Source organism: Sciurus carolinensis, chromosome 2 (assembly GCF_902686445.1).
Source record: "Sciurus carolinensis chromosome 2, mSciCar1.2, whole genome shotgun sequence".
NCBI lineage: Eukaryota > Metazoa > Chordata > Mammalia > Rodentia > Sciuridae > Sciurus > Sciurus carolinensis.
This window is the reverse complement of record NC_062214.1, coordinates 172,133,607-172,150,999: the sequence shown is the minus strand read 5'-3', so window position 1 is coordinate 172,150,999 and position 17,393 is coordinate 172,133,607. Positions and strand designations below refer to the sequence as shown.

Here is a 17,393-nt window from a genome sequence, read left to right as displayed (position 1 = left end):
CATTCTGTTCCTGCAGCAAGCTTGCACACTTGAGCATAAACAGCATTTCCAGGTTGCTGGCAGCTGCCTTTCCTTGCTGGCTCTGGGGAGAAGAGGTGCCAAAAATAATCAGGCAGGCACTTCCACTTGTGGAACATTCATTGTGGTGGCCTTTGGCAGGTTGCCTTCTGCAGGCCCAGTGTCTCTGCCGTGCCTGCTCCTACTTCCTGTGGCCACCCTTCCTCAGCCTCCCTCAGGCGATGGAGCCTTCCTTTTTATTGGTTTTCTTAGAGTGAACCCAAGAGGGTGGTGGCTCCTCCTTGTGGGCCTGGAAGCTCCGCCAGGTATTATGTGGGAAATACTCTTACCCCCTTGTGTCCCTGTAGGCCCTGCTGGCACAGCTGAGTCCAGAGGAGGCCTGTGCTGTGTGTGCTCTGGACTTCTTGCCAGCCCTGTCTCCGGGGTCTGTAGAGCCCAACACTGTTGCAGGGACTCCTTGACTCCTTGTCCTGTGCCTACCTGGACAGTCCTGGATGAAACAAACCATTCATTTCCCCCAACTTGTTATAGACTAATAATCATACCTGAACTACCCCTGTTCAGCAAGGGGTGGGGGAGGAAATCACATTTATTGAGTGCTCAGTTTGTGCCAGGCACTTCATCTACGTATTAGATCATTTAATCCCACAATACCTATAAGTCAAAGCTGTTATGCTCACTCACCAACAAGGAACCTGAGGCTTGCAGGGGTTGGGGATGGGAGAAGCCAGCAGGCATTCTGTCTAACCCTCTTACCACACAGCTCCACATTTCTCCTGACTATTTTAATGTGCACAAGGAACAATGCCTTACCGTTGGAATGCATTGCTGATAGTAGGAATTTGGGTCAGTCATTCCTGCACGGGAGGAGGGGAAAGGCTTGGTTTAGGCCTTCCAGAGACCTTCCATGTGTCTGCTTCTCCCTAAACACATCCCAGCCTCTGTAGTCCTGAGAACATCTCTGGGGACCATGGGTTGGGGGCAAGTGGAATCTTGGGTCTCTTTTTCTGGCTGCTGAGTTTGACCCCAGGCCTGTCATTCCTGCTGGCTTGGCCCAGGTCCCAGAGAGCCTGGTTGGTGTGTACTTGGTGCTTAGGCTGAATGCTCTGCCGGTGCCTGGTGTACTGTGCCAAAGGCCTCTGGGTGTATTTCAGGAACAATAAAGAATAAATCAACACAGGAGAAAAGGCCCTACAGCAGCTGCTCAGAGATTGGAGAAATGCAAGGAATGTGCAAGCATTTGGCAGAGGGCCTGCATCTTGACCGGGGCCTGAGAAAGGGCTGATGCTGACTTGATAGTCGGGTGAGTAAGACAGGCAGCTCTCTGTGCCCACTCCGCAGCCCTTCTAGGAGACTCCCGTCAGCTGCGCTGGGAGCCCTTCACTGCTGGCAGCAGGTGTTTGTGCTTCTTACTCATTAGCAGTATTACCTCCATTCTTCACTCACCCCAAACCAGCAGACACCAACCCCAGCATGTTCCTCAGCCCCAGTCCTAGGTGGGCCTTTTCTGGAGCTGAACTTCAGGAGAGCCTAGACTGAGGGAGGCTCGTCAGCCTTGACCCCATACACCAGACCCCTAGCTGCACCTCCCTGCTGGGGACGGAGATGAGCCAAACAAATGTTAAGGGCCTGGCAGTGCCAGGTCTGGGGTGTGCCAAGTGTGAGGACATCCACCTGGAAGCCCTGATCACAGCTCTACCCCAGGAGTCATCCACGGAGTCATGGTCACCTTACCTCTCAGGGTTCATAGGCCATGAAACAGGGATTTCTACCATGGTCTTTGGAGTGCGTGGGCCCTGCTTGTCTCCCCTACTCAGGATGTGCCATGAACAGCTTTTATTTAAGAATTTATGTTCTTGGGAGAAAAAGCCCCCACACCCTGGAGCCCCATGCAGAGGCATGGGTGGTTATGGCTGGAGCTGATGCCCAGTGTGCTGGGGAGGGGCCACTAGCATGGAGCTGATTGGATTCAGACTGCAGGGGGCCAGGGGAAAGAAAGGAACCCCAGGCCCCATGGAGATTTGGGACATCTGACAAGCAAGGGAGAGTCGAGGCTTTATTTTTAAAGAGCTGTTGGCCAACCGTAGGTACAGGGTTGAAGGGTGTGGGAGGGGTGTGGCTTCCTCCTGGGGAAGAAGATGTTGGGTCTTCCAGTCTGACCCAGGGGTGTGAGTCACCTGCAGCTGGGCCTCTTGCAGCGACCTTTGCCGACCAGCCACACTTACAGGACATCACAGTAGTTTTCAGGCCAGCTGAAGCCACTCTTCAGGGAGGGCACAAGCAGTCCGGAGGCTTCTGCTGTCTACCTGGTGCTCCTGTCCTATGTCCCAGATCACTTCGTGTGGCATCCGGGCAGGAGGCAAAGCCTGAAACGGGGAGGGAGTTTGCAGAAAGAGCTCTGGAGACAAGCAGTCCTGGGCTCCAGTTCTGGCCTTGCCTCTGTACTACTGTGACCTAAGGCAAATGATTTGACCCCTGGGATTTTTCCAGGTTCCTTGTGGAGAAAGGGGGAGAGCAATATACTTAGCTTGTGTGCAGGTGTAGTGTGCGAAGGGTAGCCTGTGTAGAGTGCTCAGCGCTGGGCCTGCAGAGTGGCACGCTCAAGAAATTTAAGAGGTATTGATGAAACCTTGTTTATGTGATGTTGGGATTAACTTGGGCTCCAAGTTTTGCCCAGTGCCTTGCCAAGAGCTGGGGCCTGCCTAAATGGAGGTATGAAGCATTATATTAGAATCCTTGATTCTGGGGACCTACTGTTCTCCTGGCTGTGTGTCCTAAGGCAAATTTCTTTCCTTCTCTGGACTGCTGTGCAGAATGAGCAATTGGACTGGGTGAACTCCAGCATCCTTTGATATTTGGAATCTGTTCATCCTTTCCCAACTAGACCTTGCTTTGCCAGCTGGCTCGGCAGAGAGGCCCGAGCCACCTTTTCCACGTGGTAGGAGGCCTTTATTTCAGAGTGAGATTCTGCTGACCCTGCAGCTTCCAACCCCTCCCTGCAGCCCTCCTCCCCCATCTCTACACTCTTCTAGCTTCCAGGGGCTTTTACCAGTACCCCTAATCTGGAAGGGAACCTGCTTCTGGCAGACTGGGGCTGGGATTATTTCTTGAGAAGAACATTATATACAGCCACCCTGGGAGGGAACAAAAGGGCAGAGTCCATGCTGGCTTGGTGGGTTCTCAAGTGTAGCATTCCCTCTGGGCCCACAAGTATAGGGTGCTGAAAAGAGTGGGGACTTGGAAGGATCTTGCTTCTGACTTGTAACAGCAGCATCTCAGTTTCTGTCTGTAGCAGGGAGACAATGGGAGGCTTGTAAGGTTTACACATTAGGATATGTAAAGTGCCCAGCTCAGGGAAGTGCTCTGTGAATTTCCTTTCTTTTGGGAAGAATCTGCCTTTTCGTCCTGCAGACTGGCCACAGATATTTGCCTGAGGCCATTTTCCCAAGGAAAAGCAGGGCTGCCTAACAAGCTGCTGCAACCCCAAAGGCCTCATTATTGCACAGCTGTTTTGATTCTGAGACCAACCTTGGGGTCAGGATCAATGTGTTTGGTGTGAGGGATGGGCAAGGGGCGACCCACATGTTTGCAAATGTCTGAGATCTGCTGCGCAACAGATGTGGAGAACATGGGCTGAGGAAGGAGTGGCCTTTTTGATCTGGGCAAACTTGGACAGTTATTTCTAAAGTTTTTTTTCTGTAAGTCTCCCAAATTTGTTACTGGATTTCCAATTTCAGTTCATTTTAATCAAAGAACATATTTTGTATGATTTCAGTCTTTTAAAACCTGTTTTACGGATTGATTTGTAATTTTATGTTCCATGTGCTCTTGAGAAGAGTGTATTCTGCTGTTGGGCGAAATATTCTATAGATGTCTTTTAAATCTAATTTGTTATAAATGTTACAGTATTCTTTTCCTTGTTGATCTTTTGTTTAGTTGTATTGTCCATTGTTGAAAGAGGAGTATTGAAGTCTCCAATCATTATTGTTGAATTGCTTGTTTCTCCCTGCAATTCTGATAGTTTTTGCTTCATGTGTTTTAGAGCTCTAGTTGTTAGGTGCATACGTGTTTATAATTGTGATTGCCTCTTGATGGATAGATAAATTTTATCATTACAGAATAAGTCTTCTTTGTCTCTAGTAACACTTTTTGTCGTAAGGTCTATTTTGTCAAATATTGGTATATCTGATATGGCTACTGTTTGTATGGTATCTCTTTTTTTTCCCTCTACTTTCAACCTGTTTATGTCTTTGAATATAAAGTGTGTATCTTGTAAACTGTACATAATTGGATCATCTTTTTAAAAATTCTGCCAACCACTGCCTCTTTTTCTTTTTTGGGGGGGTTATTGGGGATTGAACTAGGGGCACTCAACCACTGAGCCACATCCCCAGCCCTATTTTGTATTGTATTTAGAGACAGGGTCTCACTGAGTTGCTCAGTGCCTTGCCATTGCTGAGGCTGGCTTTGAACTCGAGATCCTCCTGCCTCAGCCTCCTGAGCCACTGCAGTTACAGGCATGTACCGCAGTGCCTGGGCTAAACACTGCTTTTTAATTGGCGTGTTTCATACATTTACATTTAAAGTAGCTATTGACAAGGTAAGATATTTGTCTGCCATTTTGCTACTTGATTTCCATATCTTATGTCTTTTTATCCACTGTTCCTTAATACCGTCGTCTTTTGTATGAGTAGATATTTTTGAATATACCATTCTAGGCTGTAAACTAAGACAAAGTAAGGCTTGAATGAGATTTTTAAATTGTCACACAATGCACTTAGAACAGTGCCTGGCACTTAGTAGTAAGTGGTCCATGAACATGGGCACTTGGCTGGGCCCCAGTCCAGTCATCTCTCAGACTAGCGGGGGCTCTGTGGGACCCCTCATATCTTCTGGGCAATGCACAGCATTCTGGCGGTAGTTCCTTTTGGGGAATGGTGAGTGGTGGGTCCTGGGAAACTTCACTATATTTGCTCCTGGCCCTTGATCCCTTCCTGTGTTTTGGGGGGCTGTTCTGTGGGATGTTTGGTGCCTGGGCCACACCTGAGCTACTTATGAAGTCGTACAGATTTCCCCTCCTGCTCCCCATCCCCCTGCCACCAGACCCATGAAACACCCTGTCTGGGTGGATCTACCTGCTTACATTGACGTTTGAGAACCACCGCTCAACACAGACCTGGATGGGCAGCAGAGTGTGACAGAGAGTCAGCAGGTTTGGATTCAAATCCTGGCTCCTTATTGTGAGCTCTGTGACCTGGGATGAGTTACTTCTCAGAGCCAACCTCTCCTCATTTCTCAGTTGGGAATAAGTGGTTATATAAGGAAGCAACTCAATACCTTGAGCGTGCAGTTAGTGCTGATGGTTACTGTTTCTTGTGGCAGTTCCTTGTTACAGAGGCATTTCTATGCCCCATTCCTGGCTCTTAAGTCCCTCCTGGACCAGACACCTGATTCTCTAACAAGCAGTCCACTGTCCTCTCCATTGGGCGCCCCGGCTGCTTCTAGCCTTGAGGCCGAAACAGAAGAATATTGAAGAAGCATTATGGGATAGTGGTGGAATAGCACGAAGATTCAGAACGACAACAGTATGTGCTGGAGGGCTGCCCGGAGGAGGCGGGCCTTGAAAGAAGGCTGATCGTTAGAATAGGTTTGGGGCAGAGAGAACAGCTTCCTAGAGGCTCGAAGTCCAGGGGCTAGTCCAGGGGCTCCCCATCAGTCACCCGTTCTTTGTATTCACCTCCAGCCCCCTGAACAAGACACCTTGCATTATAGTTAATGTGTGTTTTTGTGTCTCTCTCTGCTCACTTGTCTGGGAGCTTAGCATGGGCAGAAACTGTGCCTTGTCTCCTGCGTCTCCCTAGAGCGTGGCCTGCAGCCAGCGCCCAGCAAATGCTTATTGAATGAATGAAGGGGCCTCAGCAGGGCAGGGTGTGTGGTAGGGGAAGGGACAGGGCGGGGCCATGTTAAGGGAGGCCCCTGTGACTGGCCTCCTCTGTATCTAGGTCCAGGGCCGAGGTTGGCACCGGGGCACTCAGGCATGAACTCCAGAGAGCCTGCCTTGGACCTGCAAGGAAGCCAAGCCTTTCCAGAAGGAGAGGGGGAAACTGGAGCAGCCTCTGGTGGCATAACCCCACAGGGAACAGAGGGTGTGGGCACAGAATAGAGGCCCCAGCAGTGCCCAAGAAGCCCTCACCAGGGTTTAGTCACACGAAGACACGGTAGCAAAGACACTTGCTGCACTATGTCATAGAGAGCACCTACACGGGCCAGCCTTCCACTTTTTTTCTGCTGAGCCTTGAATCCGGCTGGGAGAGGTTTCCTGGGCTGCCTGTGGTCCTTGGTGACCCTTGACTAGGAAGGAGGTAGCCAGTCAGTCCCTCAAGCTGAACCTGGAGGCTCGTTCCTCTGCCAGCTTCGCCCATGCCTGCACTTTTTTCTGCTTCAGCTTCCCCTTGTAAAAGCGACCTAGTTATCCTGGCCTCTCTGGATATCCCGTGGGTGCTTGGGGGCAGTGGGGGTTGGAGATGATAAAGGTGGGTGCCTGGATGGAGCCCTGAGTGTCTCATGAGGCAGAAGTTTCCCCTCTCACACATAATCCTTTAAAAGCATCTCAGTGTTGGCATTTTTACTGTCAAAGCTCAAACTATAGCCAGCTAGAACCCTGGCCAAACTTCCGAGCCTGACCAGTTTGATGGCTGAGGCCCTGGAGAGTCCTACTTCCCCTGTTGGCCTGCACCGTGCATCTCCGAGCACAAGTTCAGTACAAGGATGGGGTGATCCAGGGACTGTGTGGATGGGAGTAGGCAGGTCATAGGCCTCCTGTGTGTTCCCTCCTGCTCCTAGGGGCAGTGACACTTGTGGGAGGCAGGTCCACGCCCCTTGCCTTTGAGCCTCCTTCCTTATTGGTTTGCAAGCCCCTTGAGAACAGGGCGCATATGTCCAGTGGTTTGGAGAAATGGGAGCTTTTAGACTGTATGTGAATTCCCAGTTGTGGTGGGGCAGAGGGCAAATGGCCCTCAGACAGCCACTATGTCTAGAGGGAAAGTTTATTTAGGACCTGGGCAACTCTAGCTGGCCCAAGACCATTGACCCAGTCTGGCTGTAGCCAGGGACCTTGGATAGCTGGGAGAGAGCCTTTGAGAACGAGAGCCTGGACTAGGGGGCCAGCTGGGCCATCTTGGGCCCTTGTCATGACCCTCCCGTGTTGTCCTAGCTGGACCTTGGTGTTCTGAGGCCCAGGCTAGTCATGTCAGGGCACCAGGTAAACAGACTCCCAGACTCCTGTTCCTGGCATGGTTTAGGCAAGGGTGGGAAGCTTTGTGGCGTTTTCCCAAGTAACCTGCACAGAGTGTGGGACAGAAAGTGACAGACCAGGAGCAAGTAGCTGCTGGGCAAGACATGGGAAAAGGATTTGTGTTCACTTTACTGGAGAGGGCATGGACTGTGAGGTTGGGGTAGGGTCTTGAGACTGGACCTTTTTACATCATTCAGCCCCTGGAGAGTGTGCATCAGGTGTGGGACTGGCCTTGGGACCAGGCAGGGGTCATGCCAGACACCTGGCTGTGAGTAGTGCCTCTGCCCAGGCACGCTCTGACTCACCTTGGGTGCAGTCTTGAATGAGCATCCCATGAGCCAGTTATAAACCAGCGTCAAGGCACAAGGGTCTGCCGTGGAGTCCACTGTCTCCTGGGGACGAGGAAACAGGAACCTAGGATTTAGTGTGCTGAGCACATGGGGGTGGGGTTAGGTGGTGTGATGAGCTCACATAGCAGCTCCTGTCTCAGCCTGGGGTCAGGAAAGCTTCCCAGAGGAAGCAGTGTCTGAGCCCTGAAGGGTGAGTAGGACTTGGCCAAATGAGACGGGTGGAAAGGTCTTACAGACAGAGGTTCAGCCTGACCAGAGACCTGGAAGCAAAGTGGGAATAGCACGTTGGTGGCCCTGACTGTGTGACTCAAGCGTGACATGTCTGGAGAAGTGTTAGGAGCCAAAGTCTGCAGGGACTTGTGGGCAGGGTAGGGAGTTTAGACTTTGTCCCAAGACAGTGTCTGATGCTCAGAAAAGTGACTCACCTGAAGTTCAGTGCCTTGTTGGATGCCTTGTTTGGGCCTCTCTTCCCCTTAGGTGGGAGACACATGAGCCCTAACTCCCCTACTTCCTTGTGCTGAGCTTGCAGGGCTGGGGGTAGCCCAGATTTGACAGCAGAAGCTTGGAGATTAGCCTCCGAGGGCCTAGGGGGTAATCCTTTTGGCTCTGGCCCAAGTCAGAGTGGAGCCCCTGCGGCTGCTGGGCACCTCCTCTCTGCCTGTTGCCTTGACTCATAGCAGTCTTATTTCTTAGATGAAGCACTGATTGCTCCGGGTGGCTGGTGAGTGACTGGGTCCCCTCAGTGACTATGGCCTGGTCCTCTGCCCTATGGTGAGGACTCACCAGTCTCTCCTGGGTGGGCCAGCCAATGCTGGACATGAGCCGGGCTGCTGATGGCACTTGAGAAACCTTTGTGTTAGAGCTGCTGTCCCTGTAAAGCATGCTGACCATCAGCACAGAGCACCCACAGGCCCTTATAGCACCTTCCCCTCAAATGTCTGCAAGACCCACATGTGAGATCAGGACTGCTTTCTTTTGTGGCACACACTGCTTTCTTCTGCAGAGAGAGTGCTTCTCACTATAGATCTTCCCGAAGATAGGTTCCAGGCCACTGGGGCCGGCTCTTGCCTTGTCTTCAGCCCAGTGGGACCTGTGGGTCTGGTCAAGGATTGGTTGCAGCAGAGAAGAGTCTGGAGGAAGGGACAAGTGAAGAGAGCGTGACAGTCCCACAGACTGATAGAGTGGGTTGCAGAGTCTGGGGCCCCATGGTAGCTGTGGGTTTCCTTTTACAGTGTTCCTGCATCCGTTGTCAGAGGCCCTGCAGCTGGTCCCAGGGTGAGCTGCCTACTGGGGTTCCTTCTTATGCCCTCTTCCCTGCACCTCTGGGACTTGCCTCATAGGTTGGCAGCTTTTGCCGAGTATGGCTTCCTTCCTCTTCCTCCCTGCAAGCTCCTCCTGAGGGCCTGAGGAGTAGGAATGGGGCAGAAGAAATGGGAAGAGGTGGCTCAGTTCTGACCCAGGTAGGCTGGGAGGTCCCTTCCCTGCCTTCTGCAAGATTGAGGGTCTCAGCTGTCTTTGGGGAGAATGGGAGAGGCTTACCTGCAAAGGGGTCAGGCAAGAGTAAGAGACTCTGCAGTGCTAAAGAGGAGTATCTGTGTCAGCAGATCCTCACTCTGAAGGTGGTGGGGAGTGTGCTGGGAAAGGAACTGGGCCTTCATGGAGGAATAAGAGCTTGGTCTTGGAGTCTGGTAGATTTGGCTTTAAGTCCTGGTCCTGAGACATAATTATGTGTGACCACAGGCAAGTTACTTCGCTTCTCTGAGCCTCATCTTCCTCACCTGCAAAATGGAAGTTAAAATAGCAACACCAACCTTATAAGGCAGTTGTGGGCATTCAAAGAATGCCAGGTACTTAGGACCCCAGTGGCATAAGCCCTACCTTGTTTTGTTGTTATTGCTACTGTTACTTAGTGCTCTGCTTCCTCCTGGGTGGTCCCTTCCCTTCTGCCTCCCAGGTTCCCAGGCATTTTTCACTCCTCTCCCCATCCCCCCAGAGGCTGACCTTTCTTCTTTGGGGGCCCCAGATCCATCTGTCTGTGCCCCTGGCACTCTGCTCTCCAGTGGGGGTGACAGGGAGGCCTCTGCAGCAGGAAGCTTTTGGGGGTGATTCAACTTCCCCAAACCAGGCTCCTTGATTTGTTCTAAGCCAGGCATCTGTCTCAGCCTCAGAAACCTACTGCAGTGTCCCCAACAGTGGCCCCCTCTATGTGTAGAATGTGAGTAGCAGCTGAGCGTAGCCCCTCTGCAGGCCCTCCTAGCAGATTTCTGGAGCTCCCTGCACAGGCTCCACCCTGTTCCCCCACATCTGCCCCTGCCTGGGCCCCTCTATCAGGCACACACTGGCACGCGCACCCAGGCCTGCCTGCCACGTGGGCCTTCCCTTGCTCCAGGCCCCAACCCCCAAGCCTGTGCTGTGGCTCGCTAGGCGACAGGTCTGTGATAGGGGGAGGCATGAGTGCATGTGAATACCGCACCCCCAAGGCACGGGGACACGTGGGCCTGCTGGGTGCCCCTGGGCCTGCTGGCTGCCCCTCTGCTCCTCCCCTCTCAAACGTTCTTCCTTCCTCTGCCTTACTTCTGTACACAGACTTCTAGTTCCCTGGACCTGAGGCTCCCTGGGAGAGGCAGAGCTGGACAATCCCACCCTGCAGCTTCACAAGGGCACCAGGGTGACTTTCAGTTTGGGGACTGGCTTTTGGATCTCTGCTCTGAGTTGGGTTGGCTGTCAGGGAAAGAGGGTTTAAAAGCAAGAGCAGGGTTTGTTTAAAAGGTCATTTCTCCGTCTCTCAACTTTCCTTTCTTGTCCAAATCTTCTCGCTCCTGCTGGGGGTTAGGGTGACTTGGGTACCCCCAGTCCCCACCTTATTCCCTCTGCAACTTCCCTAAATGAAGACAAAGGAGATGCACTTGGAGAGGGTCTCTCTTATTGCCTTCAGGGTTCAGGAGCCAAGGAAGGAAATCCAGAGGGAAGTTACTCCCCTTCTGGATGCAGGGCGAAAGTGAAAGACAGGGAGGGGGCCTCCAGTGAGTCACGCCAAGCAGGCAGGCAGGTCCCGGGAACCAGGGCCGGAGCTGCGGAAACGTGCAGAGGAGCGATAGCACCACGGCTGGCCTCAGGGAGGGGGCAGCACTGGGTGTAGGCAGGGCTTTGGACCCGCCCAGCCCCTGCCCTCTGCTGGTTTCCTGGGAATTGCCTGGGCTGCTAATGATGACCTGGAGCACACAGGGCCTGAGGTCACCTGGACCTGCAGATTTATTCTCCAGAGCAACCTAAGCTTTCTGCCCCTCCTTTCCCCTCCCAGCCTGAATAACCCAGGATCAGAATCTTCCTTGGGGAAGAGGTGAGCATGTAGCTCCTACCCCCACCAAATTCCCCGGCAAGGAAAAAAAAAATCTCTCAGAGTTTTTAAAAATACATGCAAGCAGTTACATAAATTGTAAAATACAGGTCTGGATTCTGTTCTGTAGCAGCAGGATTAATAGAGCAACCCTTTAAAAAATCAAGTTATAGAGGGCTGAGGCATGTAATCCAATGCTAAGCACATGCATGGAGCCCTGGGTTGATCCTCAGCACCAAAAAAGAAAAAGAAAAAGAAAGAAAGGAAAAGAAAAATGTTAGCAAACAAAAAGAGAAAACTGAGTACTTCAGTTATGATATCATGGAGAAACCTTTTGCATCTAAGTTCCAGCAATCTAAACCTCTCATATATGAGACTATTCTTTGCTCAGAGTGCCAGGGGCTCTTCAGCCATGTGTGGCAGGGACAGCCAACCATGTTGACCAGCTTCTAGACTGGATCAGGCGTCCAGCCAGCCAGGGCTGCAAAACAGGTTTTGTGCTAGTTGAGAAAGACTCCTGCAGCCAGAGCCCCACCCAGCAGCTCTTCCCAGGGGTGGGGCCTCACCTACATGCCTCTTATTTGAAGGGCTGTGAGCCTGGCCTGGGTGCTGGACTCTGAAGGCCTGGTGGGACTGCACAGGAGGTGTGGCTGTGCTGGAAATGACCCCCACACACGCACTTCCTATGTCTGGGATGTGCTTGGAGTGTCAGAGGATGTATTGGCTGGATAAAGATCCCCTTGGATCTGGAAGGAGGCTACTGTGTAGATAAGCAAGGAGGATCAGACCTGGCTGCCCCTGCGCAGTGGGCTGAGGCCTGGGTTAAGAGGGCAAAGGAGCCCTGTTTGGCCTTTGTTGCCCTTCTCCCAGCTTGCCTCAAGGGCTTAGGCTGGATATCAGCCCCATCTGGTCCTTCAACATGTGCCTTTGTGCAGGGCACACATTATACAATCAAATGCAGCAGCCCTGGAGCTTAACTAGGAGGTGGTGGGACAAGAGTACCTTGGGGGAGGCTGCTGATCTGCCGTCTTACCAGTGCTGCTCTGTGACATGGGACTAGAGACCTTGGAGGCCTCCTTCTCACTCTTGTGCTGACATCTAGGGACCCTGTGACTGACATTGTCACTCTTCCTTCTGCAGGCTCTAGCACCCTGTGGAGCATCATGATCTGGGAAGAGTAGATGAGCCCAAGAGACTTTCTGGAAGAGAAAGGAGTTGCCAGCAGGTCTCTCCCTGTGCCTGAGCACATCATCCAGTATCATCAGCCCCTGCTCTGCCCTCACTGGCTTCTGGACTAAGGCCAGTCTTCTAGCAGGACCTTTCCCCAGGGAATGGGCAACTGGTGAAGTAGGTCTCACTGCCGGGCTCCATTGGCCACACCATGAACCTCCAGGCCCAGCCTAAGGCTCAAAACAAGCGGAAACGTTGCCTCTTTGGGGACCAGGAGCCAGCTGCCAAGGAGCAGCCAGCACCCCTGCAGGCTCCGCAGCAGTCCATCAGAGTGAAGGAGGAGCAATACGGTGAGCACGAGAGTCCAGCGGGGGCTGCCTCCACCTCTCAGCCTGTCGAGCTGCCCCCTCCTAACAGCCTGGCCCTGCTGAACTCTGTGGTATATGGGCCTGATCCGAACACAACAGCCATGTTGTCCCAGCAGGTGGGCTCAGTAAAGTGGCCCAACTCTGTGATGGCCCCAGGGCGCGGCCCAGAGCATGGAGGGGGTGGGGGTGTCAGTGACAGTGGCTGGCAGCAGCAGCCAGGCCAGCCTCCACCCCACTCTACGTGGAACCGTCTGTCCCTCTACAGTGGACACAAAGGGAGCCCTCATCCCAGCGTGGGGGTTTCTACCTACTATAACCACCCTGAGGCACTGAAGCGGGAGAAAGTGGGGGGCCCACAGGTGGACCGCTATGGAAACGCAGTGCGTCCCATGATGCCCCAGAAGGTGCAGTTGGAAGTGGGGCGGCCCCAGGCACCCCTGAACTCTTTCCATGCCAAGAAACCCCCAAACCAGACGCTGCCCCTGCAACCCTTCCAGCTGGCATTTGGACACCAGGTGAACCGGCAGGTCTTCCGGCAGGGCCCGCCACCCCCCAACCCAGCTGCTGCCTTCCCCCCACAGAAGCAGCAGCAGCAGCAGCAGCAGCAGCAACAGCAGCAGCAGCAGCAGCAGCAGCAGCAGGCAGCCCTGCCACAGATGCAGCTCTTCGAGAACTTCTACTCCATGCAGCAGCCACCCACGCAGCAGCCCCAGGACTTTGGCCTACCGACGGCTGGGCCACTGGGACAGTCTCACCTGGCTCACCACAGCATGGCCCCCTACCCCTTTCCCCACAACCCGGATATGAACCCAGAACTGCGAAAGGCCCTCCTGCAGGAGGCAGCCCCGCAGCCCATGCTACCTCAGCCCCAGATCGCCTTCCCCCGCCGATCCCGCCGCCTCTCCAAGGAGGGGATTCTGCCTCCCACCTCCCTGGACGGGGCTGGTACCCAACCTGGGCAGGAGCCCACTGGCAATCTGTTCCTACATCAATGGCCCCTGCAGCAACCTCCACCCAGCTCCCTGGGGCAGCCCCATCCTGAAGCTCTGGGATTCCCGCTGGAACTCAGGGAGGCCCAGCTGCTGCCTGATGGGGAAAGACTGGCACCTAATGGTCGGGAGCGCGAGGTTCCTGCCATGGGCAACGAGGAGGGCATAAGGGCAGGAGGCACAGGGGACTGTGGACAGGTGCTACGGGGTGGGGTGATCCAGAGCACAAGACGGAGGCGCCGGGCGTCCCAGGAGGCCAATCTGCTCACCCTGGCCCAGAAGGCGGTGGAGCTGGCCTCACTGCAGAACGCAAAGGTGAGATGAGCATTGGGTGACAGATCTGGTAACGGGGAGGGGATAGCAAGTGACACTAAGGCCCAAAAGGGCAGCTTTTTCAGTTCACTAAAGGTCACGCAAAGGACCACTACACAAGAATTCATACCTGAAGGGAAGCCGAGGTTCATATGAAGGATTGGGGTCAGGAGGTGAGACCATTTCGAGGTCCAGTGTGCTAAAAGACAAGAATGTGGTGGTGCTTACATGTGATTGCATCTGTCAAACGTCATTGAACAGTTACTTAAAACAGGTTCATTTGCTTGTATGTAAACTATACTAAAATAAGGTTGATTTTTAAAAAAAGCAAAAGATAATAACAATAGGGAGAAAGAATGAACAGAATTTGAGCATGTGTGTTATGCTTGGGATTTTTTTGTTGTTGCTTTTTTGTTGTTTCACCTGATCACATATAATTTATCATCAAACCCAATGAGAAGGGCGCTGTCAGCTCTCCCTGCTTTCTACTTGGGAATGCTGAGCCCAAAGTGGGATTTCCCAAGGTCACATAGCTGGAATAGAAGTCTAGTATCTGACCCCCAAAGCCAGTGTTTGCCCCTACCTTCACTAGAGGCCTCCAACAATGCCTTAGGGCCTGAGAAGTAGAAGGCTTCAGAATTTGCTCTGTGTCTAGGGACAGCCAGCTGCCTGTGGAGAAATAGATGCAAAGACTACCCCTTGTGCATGCCAGTAATCTCAGCTGTTTGGAAGGCTGACACAGGAGGATGGCAAGTTCAAAGGAAGCCTGGGCAATTTAGTGAGACCCTGCCTCAAAAAAAGAAAAAAAAAAGGCAGGGGAGGTGCAGGAGGCGCTGGAGACGTAGCTCAGTGGTAGAATGTCCCTGGCTTCAATACCCAGTATTGAAACAACAGAACAAAACCGTCCCTAGCGCTGGGCACAGTGTTGCACACCTGTAATCCCAGTGGCTCCAGAGCCTAAGGCAGGAGGATTGTGAGTTCAAAGCCAGTCACAGCAAAAGCAAGGTGCTAAGCAACTCATTGAGACCCTGTCTCCAAATAAAATACAAAATAGGGCTGGGGATGTGGCTCAGTGGTTGAGTGCCCCTGAGTTCAACCCCCAGTACCAAAACAACAACAACAATGAAAAACCACTCCTAGCCTTGTTCTGGGTTCCTTACTCTGCTTTGCAGAGATGTTTTTGAATATTTAGATGCTAAGTCGTGTGTCATACTCTATGCTGGCTAGTGAAACACATGTGTAAGCCACTTGTGGCCTGAGATGGCTGTCTGGGGCTCCCTACTACAGGCCAGGATGGCAGGACCTGACAGAGAGAGGTTATGGAGAGTATTTACATGTGGTGGGAGAGAGAAGAGGTTATCGGGAAGAAGCCAAGTTGTCATAGACCAGTGAGAGTCATTGTGAGTGTATGAGTCTCTGGATTAAATGGTTGAGAGAGTCCTGGATCAGTAAATCAGGGCTGATCTTCTGAACCTCACTGCTGTTCCTTACCCTCTTCTTCAGGAAACCAACGGCTCTGAGGAAAAGCGGAAAAGCGTACTGGCCTCAACTGCCAAGTGTGGGGTAGAGTTTTCTGAGCCTTCCTTAGCTGCCAAGCGATTGCGAGAAGACAGTGGGATGGTACCCCTCATCATCCCAGTATCCGTGCCTGTGCGAGCTGTGGACCCAACCGAGGTGGCTCAGGCTAGAGGTGTTGCTGAGGATGGCAAGGGTTCTGAACAGAACCCCAGTGAGCACAAGCCATCAGTCATTGTCACCCGCAGGCGGTCCACCCGCAACCCTGGAATGGATGCTCCAGCTCAGGTATGAGGCTCCTGGGTATCCCTCCAGTGTCTGAGTGCTCCAGGGGCACAGGACCCCTACGAGAAACAGAGAACATGGAGGTGTTGAAGGGCTTTGAGGGACCCGTGGAGATACTGTTTTTATTTTCTAAACCACACTTCTGGACGGTGCACATACAGGGCATGAGATAGTTTTATACTTGAAATTGAAATTGCCTGGGAAAATCGAGGATGTGTGGTGTTTTCTTTGTTTTTTTTTTTTTTTTTTTTTTTTATTTATTTATTTATTTTTTTACGTTTACATAGGGTAATGATGTTTATTATATTTTTCCCCTCCCCCCCACCCCTCCCACCCCTCCCACCCCTCTTTTCCCTCTATACAGTCCTTCTTTCCTTCATTCTTACTGCTCTCCTTAGCCTAACTCTAAACCTAACCCTAAACCTAATGCTAGCCCGTCCCACCCCCCATTATATGTCCTCATCCGCTTATCAGCGAGATCATTCGTCCTTTAGTTTTTTGAGATTGGCTTATCTCACTTAGCATGATATTCTCCAATTTCGACCATTTGCCTACAAATGCCATAATTTTATCATTCTTCATTGCGGAGTAATATTCCATTGTATAAATATGCCACAGTTTCTTTATCCATTCATCAACTGAAGGGCATCTAGGTTGGTTCCACAATCTGGCTATGGTGAATTGAGCAGCAATGAACATTGATGTGGCTGTATCTCTGTAGTATGCTGATTTTAAGTCCTTTGGGTATAGGCCAAGGAGTGGGATAGCTGGGTCAAATGGTGTTTCCATTCCAAGCTTTCTGAGGAATCTCCACACTGCTTTCCAGAGTGGTTGCACTAATTTGCAACCCCACCAGCAATGTATGAGTGTTCCTTTTTCACCACATCCTCGCCAACACCTATTGTTGCTTGTATTCTTGATAATCGCTTTGTTTTTGTTTTTGTTTTTTTCTTTGCTTCAGGTCAGCAAATTTTGACTGGCCCTACTGTGGGTCAAGGCCCATACTGGGTTTTGGGATATAGAGATGCTTGCTTATTCTGTTAGGACTGACACAAGTATTTTGAAATCTCCCACTGAAATTGAGGTTTTGTTTGTGTCTTCTTTTACTTCTGTCATTATTTGTGTGATATATTTTGATGCAGTATTAGAAGGTGCATTCTCATCCAGAACTGGATTAGACACCTTTATCATCATGAAAGTTTTCTTTTTATCATTAATAATATTTTATCTTTTAAAATCTATGTGATCAGCTGGCTTTCTTTTGGTTAGTTTCTGCAGGGTGTATTTTTTTTTAATTCTTTTTTTAGTTGTAGATGGACACAATACCTTTAGTTTATTTATTTATTTTTATGTAGTGCTGAGGATCAAACCCAGTGCCTCACACATGCTAGGCGAGTGCTCTACTACTCAGCCACAATCCCAACCCAGCAGGGTGTGTGTATCTTTACCTTAATCTTTTCTTTATCCTTGATTTAAGGGAATGGTTTTCAAGTGGTGTACAATGGGGTTTGTTATTTTCTTGTCTAATAACTTTTGTCCTTTAATTAGAACACAGGTACAATCTACATGTTTCTATTTATTTATTTCCCAATAAAGTTGTGTATATACCATACAACATGATATTTGATATAGGTATATATTGTGGAATAGCTAAATCAGGCTAATTAACATATCCATTAGCTCACATACTTATTTGTATTTTTTTGGTGCTGAGAACATTTAAAATCTGCTCTCTTAGCAATTTCCAAGTACACA

The 17,393-nt window shown here is 51.3% G+C and overlaps 1 protein-coding gene across 4 annotated transcripts in view; it reads left to right on the top strand.

Moving 5' to 3' along the window:
* The window catches only part of Mideas (mitotic deacetylase associated SANT domain protein), a 63,590-nt gene that overhangs the window by 28,417 nt on the left and 17,780 nt on the right, over nt 1-17,393 (top strand). For 3 of the 4 annotated variants that reach the window (XM_047538326.1, XM_047538332.1, XM_047538323.1), the window contains exons 2-3: nt 12,140-13,841; nt 15,342-15,641. In XM_047538326.1, coding sequence (XP_047394282.1) covers nt 12,381-13,841; nt 15,342-15,641 — 1,761 coding nt within the window. In that variant the 5' untranslated portion in view covers nt 12,140-12,380. Of the gene's footprint in view, nt 1-1,188; nt 1,322-12,139; nt 13,842-15,341; nt 15,642-17,393 lie in introns of those variants that run through there. The other variant, XM_047538329.1, reaches the window with a different exon arrangement.